Source organism: Cataglyphis hispanica, chromosome 10 (assembly GCF_021464435.1).
Source record: "Cataglyphis hispanica isolate Lineage 1 chromosome 10, ULB_Chis1_1.0, whole genome shotgun sequence".
NCBI lineage: Eukaryota > Metazoa > Arthropoda > Insecta > Hymenoptera > Formicidae > Cataglyphis > Cataglyphis hispanica.
The window spans coordinates 2,146,841-2,162,269 of NC_065963.1; the positions used below are offsets into that span (position 1 = coordinate 2,146,841).

The 15,429-nt window shown below is 30.9% G+C and overlaps 3 protein-coding genes across 6 annotated transcripts; 1 reads left to right on the forward strand and 2 right to left on the reverse strand.

Annotated features, from left to right (window-relative positions):
- Positions 1-247: 247 nt before the first annotated feature.
- On the reverse strand, positions 248-5,705 carry LOC126852246 (protein brambleberry-like). Of its 2 annotated transcripts, none has more exons than XM_050596838.1 (9): positions 5,309-5,705; positions 4,734-5,129; positions 3,794-3,979; positions 3,466-3,688; positions 3,085-3,381; positions 2,286-2,498; positions 1,937-2,164; positions 1,573-1,858; positions 248-1,515 (listed from the first exon to the last, which is right to left on the reverse strand). In XM_050596838.1, the coding sequence occupies exons 2-9, from the start codon at positions 5,115-5,117 to the stop codon at positions 1,371-1,373; spliced, it is 1,962 nt and encodes a 653-aa protein (XP_050452795.1). In that variant the 5' UTR covers positions 5,118-5,129; positions 5,309-5,705; the 3' UTR covers positions 248-1,370. The 2 variants fall into 2 exon arrangements, with proteins under 2 accessions (XP_050452795.1, XP_050452796.1); XM_050596839.1 differs by having other exon boundaries at positions 5,305-5,705.
- Positions 5,706-6,595: 890 nt separating this feature from the next.
- On the reverse strand, positions 6,596-11,488 carry LOC126852238 (nonsense-mediated mRNA decay factor SMG8). Of its 3 annotated transcripts, none has more exons than XM_050596820.1 (15): positions 11,155-11,488; positions 10,881-11,025; positions 10,527-10,801; positions 10,163-10,393; positions 9,901-10,091; positions 9,730-9,833; positions 9,395-9,588; positions 9,089-9,328; positions 8,593-8,796; positions 8,402-8,514; positions 8,168-8,314; positions 7,869-8,079; positions 7,434-7,766; positions 7,160-7,339; positions 6,596-6,953 (listed from the first exon to the last, which is right to left on the reverse strand). In XM_050596820.1, the coding sequence occupies exons 1-15, from the start codon at positions 11,193-11,195 to the stop codon at positions 6,833-6,835; spliced, it is 2,730 nt and encodes a 909-aa protein (XP_050452777.1). In that variant the 5' UTR covers positions 11,196-11,488; the 3' UTR covers positions 6,596-6,832. The 3 variants fall into 3 exon arrangements, with proteins under 3 accessions (XP_050452777.1, XP_050452775.1, XP_050452774.1); XM_050596818.1 differs by having other exon boundaries at positions 8,168-8,326; XM_050596817.1 differs by having other exon boundaries at positions 8,168-8,338.
- A 154-nt stretch (positions 11,489-11,642) lies between these two features.
- On the forward strand, positions 11,643-13,897 carry LOC126852269 (quinone oxidoreductase-like protein 2). The gene is made up of 8 exons (XM_050596899.1): positions 11,643-12,008; positions 12,185-12,418; positions 12,493-12,684; positions 12,770-12,951; positions 13,066-13,154; positions 13,231-13,357; positions 13,436-13,565; positions 13,742-13,897. Exons 1-8 carry the CDS (start codon positions 11,784-11,786, stop codon positions 13,793-13,795), a joined length of 1,233 nt encoding a protein of 410 aa, XP_050452856.1. The 5' UTR covers positions 11,643-11,783; the 3' UTR covers positions 13,796-13,897.
- Positions 13,898-15,429: the final 1,532 nt, after the last annotated feature.

Consider the following 15,429-nt stretch of genomic DNA (forward strand, 5'->3'; position numbering starts at 1 on the left):
AAATAATTCATGTAATTAGTTTCGATGCAGTCAAATGGCCAATATCAACATTCTCCAATTATCTCCGGGCCCACTTGATTACAAAAATTTACCCAGAATTGATTGTCTTTACTAGTATCTCGTCGGCAATGCCTACACAATTTAATATAGCATTTTGTGAAGAAATTCACTTCCGTAATTTTTTAAAATTATAGATATAAAATATAGATTTTCGCATAGAAATTTTACAATTGTAGAAAAACAACAATTTAATTGTAATTAACTTGTAATTTTTATACATAATTTCGTACAAATGTTACAAGAGTATTTATACCATCGATTTGTACGTTTGTATAAAATAATAAATTATAAATTTTACTAACTATAATTATCAAGTATTTGATCATTTAAAATATTTAATAAAACTTGTATGTGTATGTGTGTGTGTAACTGTTATGATTATCTGCTATTTTACATGAAAGCAGGAGATAAAATAACGCATTTTTAAATATATATTGTACAATTATTTGCTATTGAGAAACATTGCTATATGTGTTTCATAAGTGTAAAAATTTTATGACTTGTATATATAGTATGTGTCAACATAAAACATTCAAATAGTGTGCGTAAGATAAAATAATATAAATTATTTAAATTAATTATATTTATATATATAACACTTTCTTTTTAACATTATATCAAGATATATACATCTAAAATAGTATCAAGATCAATGTTTAGTATTATTAAGGCATTGTTATATTATTAATTATTATCAAAGAAACATTATTTACAAAATCACAAAATGTACAAAAGTTATTTAATCTATATCGATAATAGACAATATAATTGACGATCGAAGAATTAACAATTGTGATAGTATTTATAATTACTATAAAATTTTTGATGGATCTTTATTTGTAGCATTTAATATATGATCCGTTTTAACAAGTGACTGTTTGTGTTAAATCTTAATGTATTCATAAGAAAAATAATGGATTGAAAGAAAAATTTTAATTTAAATAAATAATAATTAAAATAAAATAAAATTTTATATAAATTACGTGCATGTAAAATATTTTCAATCATATTCTTAATCTCTCAATTATTAATTTTTTTTTATATTTATTATTTTTCCGATTATTAAGTTTGTATTAAAACTATTGTACAATATACATTAATAAATTTAAATAAATAAATTTAATCATTATAAATAATCTAAAAATTTTACAATAATTATAAATATTATCAACCATCACAATTATTCAATCTCTAATCATCAGTTATATTGATTGTTATTGAGAGAGAATAGAGATTGTTATATCTAAAAATAGAAATTTAGATTATTATTTTAATTCTTGTTGTAATCGGAATTTGATTATTTGCAGTATTCAGTTAAGATGATCACCCACGATAGATGTACCAGTAGAATGATGATGGCAGAAACATTGTCCGGGTGAAGTAAGCACCCGACATCTTCTGCCGGTTTTCGTTATTGCCATACAAAGCAATTTCGGCAAACCTAATGGCGTGACACTAAAATCATATTTTTTAGTCATTTTATGAATTATCAATCATTTTAAGGGTATATACCTTCGAGATCGCGACACATTCTTATTATAAATACGATGTCTCAATTCGGTTGCGTCTGATATATCATTAATATCATTATAATATTCCTCATGCGACGAGTGCATCACATTAGAAGAATCGCATTGTATTTCATCGTCCGATATATTCGAAAACTCTTGTTTATAGTTGTACACATTCTCACGATTCTTCTTTAATGGTTGATATGAACAGGAGAGCTGCTCGTGCACGCTTAAATTACGTCGATGGTTCCAAGAAGCGATGAAATGTATTAAATCATTAATTTTCTCTAAAAAAATGATTATTGTCAAGAATAGTTACTTGATGATTTCTCTCACACAGTTTTTAATTCAAATTAGGAAAGTACCTTTGCAGTAGTTTGCTTGCAAAAAGATAAAATTATAGAGTTCCTGTATATTATTCATTAATTTTGTATGCAATTGCATTATAAAACTAAAATATGTTGTTGTGTGTTTATAAGCATTTCCATTCTTATAAGTATGTCCATTCTGGGAGACCAACTTTACTGGTTCTGTCCTCAGTTCTGAACTGCTTGGTCCAAACATACGTTGTATTCCCAGCATTACGAAATACACTGCATTAAGAAATAAATGCATCAAATAGTCAATCAAATAACAAGTCAATATTAATATACATATACATACATACTTATACTATATATCATTTTAATGTGTTTTGATTTGCATAATACTTACTTGCAGTGATTAAGAATATCAGTACTGTCATAGATGTAAAATCTAGAGAGGCTTCCATGCCATGTTTCAAATAAGTAACAAGATTCACTGGAACTATACCCAAAATGCTAGCTCTGGTTAAAAATGGTGCTTGTAAAAACGCAGCAATTATCATCGCCACTAATATATACACAACATGTGAAACTATACGATATATTTTTTGCACTTGTTCACCTAAAAAAATATAAATAATCGATATATACGATTTTATAATCTATATCAAAGTTGAAGTTTTTATATACAGGGTGTCCCAAAACTACCGGACTTCCTCTTAATGGCAGATTTAGAACATTTCAAGACGAAAATCCTAATACAAAAATGTCAAGGCAATCTACTTAAATCATTTTTGAAATGCCTTTAGTTTTCGCATTCATTATTCGTAAAGACAATATAATGCAATGCATAGAGAAGCAAAAACATGAAAATGCTATTGTAAATTTATACAATAATCATAATATTATAAAAAGGACACCTCATTTATAGAGAACTTTTCTCACTTGTTATTTCGCTGTGCCTGAACATGTAAAATCTCAGCCTTTTTATTCGTAAAATATAATTGCTTCCCGTTTAAAAATTATTATAGCCTTGACATTTTTGTATTAGGATTTTCGTCTTGAAATGTTCTAAGGAATCTGCCATTAAAAGGAAGTCCGATAGTTTTGGAACACCCTGTATAACAAAAAATTTATATTTAATGTAATTAATTTAAACAAATTTTTTTCATGCAATTTTATATAATAATACCGGTATATAATAGTACCGGTATCGTCGATATAGTCAGCAATCCATCCCAACTTTTGATCTATTTCTGTGCGCATAATATTAGTGAGATTCCAAATATATTGAATAGTATCATTAATTTGTGCAAGTTTGTGCATCGTCTGCTCGTAATGCTCGATGGTTTTCTCATGTTGCTCTAATATATGATCAGTGCTACTTTCAATTTTTTTCCAAATTGATTGCATTTGTTCTTTTATACTGAGCAAATCTTGTAACACTTCCTGATGATTTGTGCCACGTTCAATAACTTGTTGCTCAAGTTCTTTATGGGCTTTTTCTAGAGAATATATTAAATAAGTTTAGCAAGTTTATATCTAATTAAAAAAAAAGAAAAGAAAAAAAGAGTATAAAAAATGTTTACCTAATTTATCTCTTATATCCTCTGCCATACTTGCAAGCAGAGTGTGTCCAGTTCGTATTAATGCCTTTTCGTTATTCAACTCCCTCAAATTTGATGTTACAAGATTGTGGGCTGTCGCTTGAGCATCCTTCAAATATTGTTGTTGTTCCAAGAGAGCTTTATTTCCCTTGGATAATGATGACAGAGCTTCTGTTGTCTGTTCCTGCAGATGATCTTGACTTTGCTGTATGAATCGTACAATAAATAAAATTTTCATTAAAAACAAATATATAAAATAAGTAAATAACTAAAGAAAAATAATTATCATGCTATACATATATATAAATACTTTCAAAGACTTCAAGCCCTCAATTTGAGAACGTGCAGATTGCATCAGCTTATTGACAGTTAATTCTGTAAGAGCACGAAATTGTGTATTCCGAGCTGCATAACAAACTGCTCTCGCTCTATTACTCATTAAATGATATGCATTCCACATGTCAGCATCCATATTTGTTGTACACTGTTGAAGGGACTAAAAAAATATAAATTATGTTTTTTTATACTTACTATAAGTTATGTAATGATTTTCTTGCACACACTTCCTGTCGAAAGTGCACTTTTTTTTAGAACAAATTTTTAGCAATTATTTCTATTTATAATTCTTTTTAATTAAATTAAAACTTTCATTAAATTTAAATATTCTTTAGTATTAAAACATCTATGAATACAGCAACATTAGATACTAGTACACTGCATCATATAACTGAAAGCTTTGGGGAGGTCTTCAAAAGTAAAAAGAGGGGGAAGTGTGCAAGTTTGAACAGGCATGGAATATACCCCCTCAATTTGTAAAGGGTATAGACATTCTGCAGGTATTTCTCTTGTATTATACATTTTACATTAGCATAAAAGTCAATGCTTTTACATATTACTAACAAGTAACATAAATCAATAAATTTTAGTAAAAAAAATTATGGCGTTAATTCTAGTGCATGAACATGTTCTCTTAAAATTGTATTTTTTTTTACTATTATTTGACATATGAGACATTAAATTGTATATTGAAAATTGCAGAATAAGAGCACGTTTGTTAATATAATAAAATATAATATAATAAAATGTATCTGTTAATTAAATTAATATTACTTAAATAGATTTTTGATAATGAAATACACATATATAGTTTTAACATAAAACATGATTAATATAAAACATAATAAAAAAAAAGTGAAAAAATTTTTGCTTATAGATCATGCAAAGAAATTGTATTTTTATCAAATATATACCATTTCCTCAGTGCAAGGAAAGATCTTTCTGCCTTCAACCGCTGATTGGCAATTTAGAAGATTTACACTCAGCTTTGCGAGCTCTTCCTCTGTCATATCCGAACATGAGGTTCTGATTTTTACAATAACTTTGTGTTGACAGATCTCCAATGGAGAAGAAACCTTAATATCTGTTAACTTGGCAGCTTGTTGGAGAAACTTTTCATCCTCCGTCATTGACTCGTAAGGGATTGAGATCAAAGGTACGCCATCGTTAACTGAAACAGTTGTGTCATCTGTTTTTTGTTGCCATATCCAATCCATTATAGATGCGCTGCCAAGTTTACAATTAAATGACATCAAAAATATCAACAATAAAAGCTTGCAATCCATTTTCAACTGCATTTAATCTGCTGCCTAAAAAAAAGGGAAAGAGAAATAAGTAATATATTTAGAGAAATAAGTAATACATTTAGAGAAATAAGTAATACATTTAGAGAAATAAGAAATATATTTAGAGATACCCTCTAAATATATAACTTTATTTCGTAATTATAATCGATTAACGAGAGATACATGTATGTATAATTACTTACAATTATCAACGGTTTGTGCAGAATTAATGAAAAGATAAATTCCACAGTCACAGACACAGGTTATTTTCTTACACCTATTGCTTATTACAATTCGAGTCCGCTAATGAAGTGACGGTACAAAATCGCGCACACAAGCAATCACAATTAAAAATAGAATAATACGTCGCGAATTATTCGATCGTAAAGTTCCGAGACCGCAGTTTGCATATCAGAATTAATACAATTCTCTGTCACCAAAACAATGTCGAGTAAATAGATATTCGAGATGTCTTTGCTCAATCCTATTTTTTTTTACATCGCATCAGCGATTATTTCTCGGGTTCAATCGCGATGACAAATGACAAATATACCTATCACCTGTTTTACGTACCCGTCCGTTTTAACGGCCGTCCGGTTTGAATGCATGGCGGTTCGTTAACGAAAAAGATCCACCATTTGAAGGGGAAGACCATAAAATATAACTTATTTTTTATCTCCAAAGTGCACACTTATTTTTACCTATTTTTCATCACTTATCTTGCGTATTTGAAGATCATGCTTTACATAATTAGAAAGCAAATTAAAAATGTTCTCGAACAGGAGAGAAATGTATGCAAATATGTTTCTGTAAATTCAAGTACGCCGCGAAGTTGCTAGCCAATCGCAAAGCCGAATGGCACGCACGTGATCATCTAGAATTTTAAAAACGACGAATCATCGAGCAGAATCGTATAATGTCAAATCAAGATTAAAAAGTTTAAAGATGTATTTTTCATTGACAAAATAAAAATGAAAATTTCGCAGACTGTTCTACTATTTTTTTTAAAGTATGTGTGCAAAACCTGAGCACAATTTTCTTTATGAGATTATTTTGGAAATTATTTAAGTTTAAAGTTTGTATTGATTTTCATGGAAAATCATGTATTGTAACATTTACTGACAAATTTAAAAAAGAAAAAAACATTGCTAGCAAAATAAGAATTTTAACATGTATTAATAAAACTCTACTAAATATTTATGCGAAACTTAATTTAAATCGACTTACTAGTTTAAAAATTATTTATTAAAATTATAGCAAAATATTTTAGTAACCCAAAATCTTTCTATAAATTATTTTTTTTTTTTGTAGTTTACTTCAAAAAATATTTACAATCAAAAGTTTTTGTCACTTAGGACAAAATGTTAATTAAAACTATATATTTTTTTTTATAAAGACGTTAAAAAATATTATTTTTTAAAACTTTAATTCTTTTCAAAATCCAGATTTATTTATTTCATTTTCCAAATAATAAATGTGTTTTTTTTAAATTTAGATTTCAAAAACTTTTTATTACTTTAGCCAAAATATTCTTAAATGATACACACTGTTTTTTATTTCCTACAAATATAAAATTCATAAAAATTCGCAGGAATAAAACCAGATTATACATAAATAAAGAGAGGTAATTGAACATTCGTCAAATAAAAAAAAAAATATACATGTGTATAAAAATATTCTTGTACACAAAAACATTTTTTACAGAGAAATATTATATATCACAATCTTCATTTCTTCTCAGGCATAACTTCGCTTATGCCGTACATCCCGGCTAACAAACGCCCGTGAGACGTAGACACTGGTTCCTTAGGTGGTAAATATGGTCCTTTCTCACCCATGTATACGTAACTTTGAGATTTTTTTAAGAAATTATTAAGGAAAAAATAATACAAAAATAACACAAAATTTATTTAAAAAAATAACGCAAATATTTGAGCGGAAAAAAGGAAAATTGAGTAAGAGAATAGATTGCTCACATATCATTAAAAAGAGAAGACTCGGTTGATAATTTTAAGAATATAGACATGTTGCGAGAGTTTTGAAGAAAAGGATACGGCAATCTTAAGATCCAGTATGCGCTTTGTGATAGTTTGATCGGTTCTTCGCATCCAGTGACGAATATCGGGCAAGGTGGTGGGCTAGGTTGAACCCGGGGATTCAATGTGACATGTACTGGTGCTTTAGGTGTTACCACATGGATTCTCATTAATTGAGCGATCAGTGGTTTCGTCTGCCTGAAAATGAAAAATACATTTATCCGATAAATAAATTTGTACATAAAACTTTGTGTTAAAAGTCAAGATATAGGTGTGATAAAATTGTACGAACCTACAAGGGCACGCAAAGTAGAGTGGCATATCGGCTGAGCTGGACGTCACTTTATTTCCACTGTCTTTCACTATTCCATTTCCAGTGGTCTTTAGTACCTTATCGGGCGCGGACGCCATGAATCTGTGCCCGCGTGGGCACTCGTATTCCACGCCGACGAATATCTTTACCACAAATTCTTTGCCGCCCTTGGATTTACGACCACGAACGATATTAATGTTTTGAAAGTTCTTGCCTCCTCGCGAACAATAGCTTCCATGAATCCCGTGATCAGATCCTGTAAATCCCACTGTAGGCCACAAGGAGTTGCTACGCTCCTTTTGATGCTCCAATCTATGGTATAATACATTTTTCTCTTTAGATTTTTTTTTTCCCAGAGAAAGTTGAAAGCAACAATCTCACAAATGTGATAGAGATAGGACATCGTTTCCTCACCTGACGGTCACATCCCATGGGAGTAGAAACGCGGAAGTAGGAAATACCCCGGTTTGATGCTGCAATCCTAAATTGTGCGAATAAAGGCTACTCGGTCCCAAGCATATTAAGGACCAGCTAGAGAATTGCGGTAGTAAGCCGGATGGCGATTCAGTGTGTAACATACCAGGCAGGTATTCTGTTGTTGATGGTTGTCTAACCAACGATTTATCTGTAAAGAACGTGCGCATCTATTGTATATATTCTCACATTTAATCGCGCGAATTAATGACAAAGTTAAAAGTAATGCGATAGAATACCTTTAGAGTTTTCCGCATCACTGTCAGTGACTTCTATAATAACTTTCTGCGAATCACTCGGCGTGAGACTTGTTTTGCCGCTCAATCTGGAGATATCCTCCCCGATCGGATCACTCGTTATCGATGATTGACCGCCACTACCATAATCTGTAATTCCGTCTGTAATGTTTCCTAGAAATTAATCAGTTAAAACTTGGTATAAAAAAATGTTACATCTCTTTCAATGTTACTTGCCATTCAAACTATCGGCTCCTAAACTACAGGCTTGCGTATCTTCTTGGGGCGTAAAAGATCCGTTGCGACTGAAGGAATCGTGATGTTTTGCCGCTGAAAATAATTGTGCTGCTCTGTGCACGAAAAAAAGAAAATGTACATTTGTTTATCTTATTTTTCTTTTGAAAGAATCTTCTAAAATATAATTCTACCTGTAATTATGTGTACTGGGTTGAAACACGGGGAACTGTATACTCTCCAATTGTGCGCAACCGCATTGTTTCGCTAACATTTGGAAATAATCGTAATTCGCCTGTCTTAGACTAAAAGGATCTTCTCTCGAGCCTTGAATTCGACCACAATTGCAAGCACACACATATCTAACTCCACTGCAATGTTCTCTGGTAGGTAGGTCGCTGAAAGCAATTGAATGGAAAAAAGTTTACAATTGATTATAAATACAGAGTGTCTCTAAAGTTTGACCCAGTCTCCTGGATCTCGAAAACAGCTTTAGATATGGAAAAAGGAGAACACATTATGAAAATATGGACTTGAGTCAAGTTTTGTCTTAACCATTTTTCCATGTATAAAGCCATTTTCCAGATCCAGGAGATTGGATCAGACTTTAGAGACACTCTATATAAATAATTTATTAATTACAGAAATATATATAACACATAATCTTTCATTCTTATAAAGATAACATACTTATCGTCCTCTCTAGGTTCAGCTTGCTCTCCGCCTCCAGCACCTTCGCTACCTCCCCTGTGAATGGGATTTGTACAAGGATGACCAGTGAGTGACAATACTTCGCACATTTGTCTGCCAGCACGCCAATGTTTGTCACATTCGGCCTGTAACTTTTCACTGAACTCCTCGAACAACGGACCGCGAGCGTGCATCTCAAAAACTGCCATTGCGTGCGCTAGTTTCGATTCGTGATACGCTCTAAAAAGCGTCATTTTAGTTAGAATATAATCTTTTGTTTAATCGACATCTCAAATAATTTTCAACCTTGTATAATGCTGTGGTAAGTTCTCCTGATACGCTTGTAAAGCTCTCGGAAGTACTTTGCTGCATCGGCTTTTACTAAATTTCACATCGGTATCTAATAAATTATGAAGTGTTGATAGTTCTTTGTCGGTTCCATAAATAAAATAATCGAATACCTTGTTTGCTACTTGGCAAAATATATTCAACGTGGGTATCTATAAATATCACTCATTTTTAAAAGCAGTCCAATAGAAGTTTGACTTATTTAATATTATTTAATATATTATTATATTAAATTTATGTCATTATATTAATTTGGCATTAAACTAATGATGCAATTCCTGAAGAAAACGCACTTCAAAATAAGCTGGTACAGAGTGTCGACCAACGTTGTCGTCAAACCCTTTCGCAAAAGCCAAGTTTATGTGTTGTTGCAAAAATAGTTTAAACAAGCGAGATTCTAAAAAAACATGAAAATTATCTTTACATGTATAGCACAATTTTTATTTCACTTCCATTTATCTTACCAGTATTATCCATTACGATACTATTTGAATCTAAACTGGCAAGACTTCTCGATGTTGTACTACCGGAACTGCTTTTGCAGCTTTGCATCAATTTTCTCGCCATATGACCCAGCATATCCCTTGAATCTGTATTTCCGGTTTGCACATACACGAATTCCTGATTAGCTGGTATTGCAAACAAGGAGTTTGAACTAAAAACAAAAAAAAGCGATTTCGATATTTTGTTAAGTTTCAATGATATTTGATATGTTAAATTTTATACCTGATATTTGTAACAATTCTATTTTTCCTTAATATATGATAAATTTGATCTTCGAGAAAATGTTCTAACTTCTTGATATTACCATCACTATCTGGATTTTGGAACGCTGTAGGACAAGTTTCAAAATAAAATAATACCCGCGGCGAGCAGGGTCTGACGTTTGCGATCCAATCTTTGGGTAGATTATGAATAGAGTTTAACACATCGGAAAGTTGTGGCGAGATCTTCTGCCTATCATAAGAAAGTGTTACAATATTGTATTAGAGAAAAATTTGAACCAACTAAATTTAATTTAAGTGTGCATATCATTTTTAATATACGAATCAAATGTGACCTGTGCTCAAAAAATAAAACTGATGCTAACCTGACTGCATCCATAGCACGAAAAAGATTTACATAACTATAATCAAAGATATGCGTCGGATGAGTAAGTATAATCACGTGAGATATATGAAACAATACTAGGAGCGCCTTTGCATATTTATCTCTCATATGTGCCCATATACTGAGAAAATCCTTGCAATCCTGCTTCTCTGTAAACTTGTCATAGTCAGTTAAAAGCGTATGAGTATCCAAGAATCCTCTCAAGTGCAAGAAAACTGTCTTCTCACGAGGATTATAATATCCTTCAATTTCACACTAAATAAAAAGATAGAATCAAGATACTGCTTGTTAATCAACAAAAACTTCCAGATATTAAAAAAAAAAGATATCTCACCCAAGAATCTTTGTCAATCTCTGGTTCATCCAGGTGATTTAACTGGAGTATGGAACTGAGCATTTCCATCTTGCATCCTTTAGCTCGATATTGAGACTTGCCAAATACCGAGACAATCACTACCTTCTGATCAATTTGTGGAAAACTGTAAATCCAGTGTTAGAAAGAGAGATTAACAAGATATAGCATAAGTTGTAATAAAATAGAAATATAAAAAAAATTTTTTGATAAAATAAAACTTCATACCATAATAATTGAATGAATAATTCTTTACCTGTCCACATCGCATGGGAGTTTAAATTTGTGCGGTCGCATTTATGAGCCGGAGATCTTTTTCTTTTTTTTCTTTTAAATAAATATCCCCAATTTATCTATATAATAAAGTTGTACAAAAATGCGAATTTTATTCGAATTTTGAATAAAGATTTAAAGGAACTCTGCTTAATTTTGTGTCAGAGCGATTGTTTTTCTTTTATTCCCGAATTTTCTATACTCCGTTGATTCCTCTACATTTCAATTGCTTTTTTTTCTTCCAATTTATACACAAGTGCGTCTGCAAATTAAGTATTTGCATTGTTATAATTGCAAGTATTTCTCTGTCAGGTCGTTCTCCCTCCTCACGGGATGCATTCGAAAATTCTACTCGCGGGATAAAATAGCACTGAATTGACCAATCAGAAAGAGATCTGTGCTCCTTTGCTCCCGATTCAATTGAATTCAACTTTACCTCACGGGTAGTATTTTTGAACATACCTTCTCATAACGAGTTTATGTAGATTCTAGATCAGATGGTGCTTTGGAATTTTTATAAATGTTGTATTATTCTAAAAGTGTCGCAAAATGCTTTTGAAATTTTTGATGCCATGATTACGACGTCCTATTAAATAATTGTACGTTCTTAATATGACATCATTGGTAGGATACAGATTTTTTATAAAATTATGCGGAAGTAATTTTTCATCGCGAATTATTACTGCAAGATTCGGCAGTGTTGCTGTCGAGGAAAATGCGAAGAATATCATACCGGCTTCGCAGCCGGGAAAAATTCAAGCTGCATTGTTGAAAGATTTTTCCAGCCCTCTTGTTATAGAGAATCTGGAACCACCAAAGAATGTACAGGCAAATGAAGTGAGTAAAAAAAAATTAAATTAAATTAAATTAAACTAAATTAAATATATATATATATATATATATATTTATTTTAAAGATATATATATACATATATTTATAATTTATTATTTGTAAATAAAACCATATAATGATATCAAAAAACTACATCGAATAATTACGATTTATTTCCATAGGTTCTCATTGATGTTCATTATTGCGCTTTAAACAGTTCTGATGCACTACTCAGTAAAAATTTGTATACATTTGAACCAAAATTGCCAACAATTCTCGGTTATGAAGTTGTTGGAAAATTGATTGAAGTTGGTGTAGAAGCAGAGAAGAATGGTTACAAAATTGGTGATAAAGTCATTGCTCTTAATAAGGAAAGATATGGAGGTTTGGCTGAGAAATGTTTGGCAGAAGTTGGGGTAAAATATGTTTTTTTTTTTTTTTGAAATTTTTTTCTCACATATTATTGTTAATAAATTTGAATCTTATTTAGGATATATGGAAAGTACCATCAATGATAAATTCTATAGATGCTGCAAGCATTTTAGACAGCTATATTACTGCTCTAGTTGCACTAGAAAGAAAAGTCAATATAGATGAGAATGACATGATCTTAGTAAATGTTGGTATAAGTAGTATTGGCCTGGCAGCAATAGATCTTGCAACAAATGTCTATAGAGCCAAGGTAGACTTGTTATGAGTACAATTTATTTTATAATTTTATATTTTTTTGACTTTATATAATATTCTATTACTTTTAAATTACCTAGGTCATTGGAGTATGTGCAACTGAAGATGGAGCAGATCTGGCTCGGAAGAAAGGAGCATTTGCATCCCTTAAATACAAAGATAAGAAATTATTAAAGCAAATAGAGAACATCGCCGCCGAACGAGATATCAAAGCTATCTTTGAGAATGTAGATGGAGAATACTTCAAGAAAATGTTGGATTGGTGAGTTTTTAAACATTAGACATCGGTCTATAGATTCTTGGATGTAGAGAAAAGCTGCATATCTGGATTTCCATGTCAGGTAAGACACACTGGTGAGACATGTAATATTTTTAGCTTTACCGGTGTCTACAAAGATGCAACACTAAAGGATTTGCTGCGCGATGACAATTTCGCTGTGGTGGTGCATCATTTGTCTCGCGAAGGTATAAATCTCTATTTTTTTTAAGTAACCATAATCAACATTGGACGGTTCACTCACTTGTAGCCTCTGTCACGAAGGGCGCATAATCATAGCTGGCACAGCGACAACCGTGACGAATGCTTATTCCGAGGTGCAAAAAGGTTCCTTCAGCATCACCGGTTTTAACCTCATAGAATACAGAAAAAGAAAACCTGACGTATATCGGTATGCTTATATGTTTATAACTTCTATCTCTTTTACTTCCATATATAAAAATTCAATTTTTTTTTTTTTTTAAACTAGTCAAGCAGGAGACGAGGTTTTACAATTCCTTGAAGAAGGACTTATTGGGCCATCTTGCTCATTGATTGTTGGCTTGCATAAAATCAATGATGCTTTGCAGTTTGTTTCCGAAAGTAAATCTTTGGGAAAAGTAAGTGGATTTGATTCAAATGTTATGAAAAAACAAATAAGATTTTACAAAAATTTCTTATACATTTTCTATATATTAAGAATTTATTATAATATATTTAACAATCTCTCTTGTATAACTATTATCCCTAATAAATATTATTATAATATTACATAAATTATGTATAAAATTCACAGGTTGTAATCGACATCAGGAACAAGAAAGCTGATGCAGTAAAAGTTAAGAAATAAATAAATTTATTAATGCACAGTAATATGTATTTTATACATTATAGGATAAATGTTATATAAATAGAAAATGTTAATATGATTAATAAAGTCGCGTTAATAAAACTTTCTTTTCTAATTTGCATATTATGTTAAAAACAAACAAAATCTATCGTTTTTACAGATCGTTCCACTATATTGCAATGGACAGTAATTATTAAAATTTTATGCGACTTTCGCAGTTTACGATTTGTTTCCAAGTTTCCAATGTTAGCTGAAGAAACATTCATCGGCCGCTTACTTATACAAAAATTATTACTTAAAAATTTTTAAATATTTGAACCAATTTTTTTTAAGATACATATGTATTGTAAAAAAAACGAGCTTGCTTTTTGCAATCTTTCAATTGCTCAATGTTATTTTAGTTTTGAAATAACTTTCACATATTGATACTATTCGAAAAAATAATCAGCATGTTTGCGGCATAGATTATATGAAAAGGAGCAATTGTAGTTGCAAAAAGTGCAAATTGTTCAGCAAGTCCTTATCCGTCATTTTAGTCTCCACGGGTGTTCCTTTTAAATATCTAGCGTAGACATATAGATTATCAAAAGTTCTGATTAGCCAGCTAGTGTCAGCCAGTGATTTAGGAACACGAAAATAAAGCGTGAGTATTCCAGATTAGGCGGACTAGTCGTGACTCGATATCGATATTCCTCTAACAATAAGACATATGTATAGAATATAGTGTTTCAAAATGTTATGTTGTGCCTAGACTTTCTATATTTCATGTGAAGGATATTGTGATGATCGAAACCTGCCACAGCGTGTTACTTAAATATGACAGAATGTAATAGCCGTGATTATTTTACATCTGATATATTTAGGTTTATCAAGGCTACTCTTTTGTTTAAAACATCAACTATTGGAATATAATTGATTTATTGAACGAATATTACTGAAGATATCGTATAAATTTGCGCAGAAATATACATTTCATTTCATAAAAATTTATATCAAAACAATTAGGATATATTTTCTATATAACATAGAATATTATAGAATATTAGATAAATCTTAATTTAATTATAAATTAATTATAAATGATATGATTATAAATTTTATTTTTTATAAAATTTATCTTATAATTTTATCTCTCAAAGAAAACTTATAAAATTATTTGTCTTATTTTTCGTATCTTTTTTTTTTATTATTTTAATCTCGACTATTTATATTAATCAGAATGTACATTACAAATTTCTCATATATGTCGAACAGCAGACGCATTCCAGATATTATTAACGCTTTGTACCGACTAGCGGCGAAGGCCAATTAGAGCGGTCTTATGTCGTTAATCATAAAGTGGTTCGAGTTCAAGGTAGCCCCCTTTTAATTGATCGTAGGCGTGCTGTCCAAGCGCGATTTCCAAATCCAATTGTCCAGTCTATCTCTGGATATCAGGAGCACTAGACTTCTTATATGTAAATGTGCTTTCTCCCTAAACCTTGGAGCAAATTGACACGACATGTCATCGTCGCGGAATCAAGGAAAATTGATTCTGTCTACGTTGATCGGTCGCGTGCTGTTCGAATTCCAAGGTGGAGAACGTGGCATATATAAAGATTAAAAAAAAATATATATATTTATATTAAATAGTA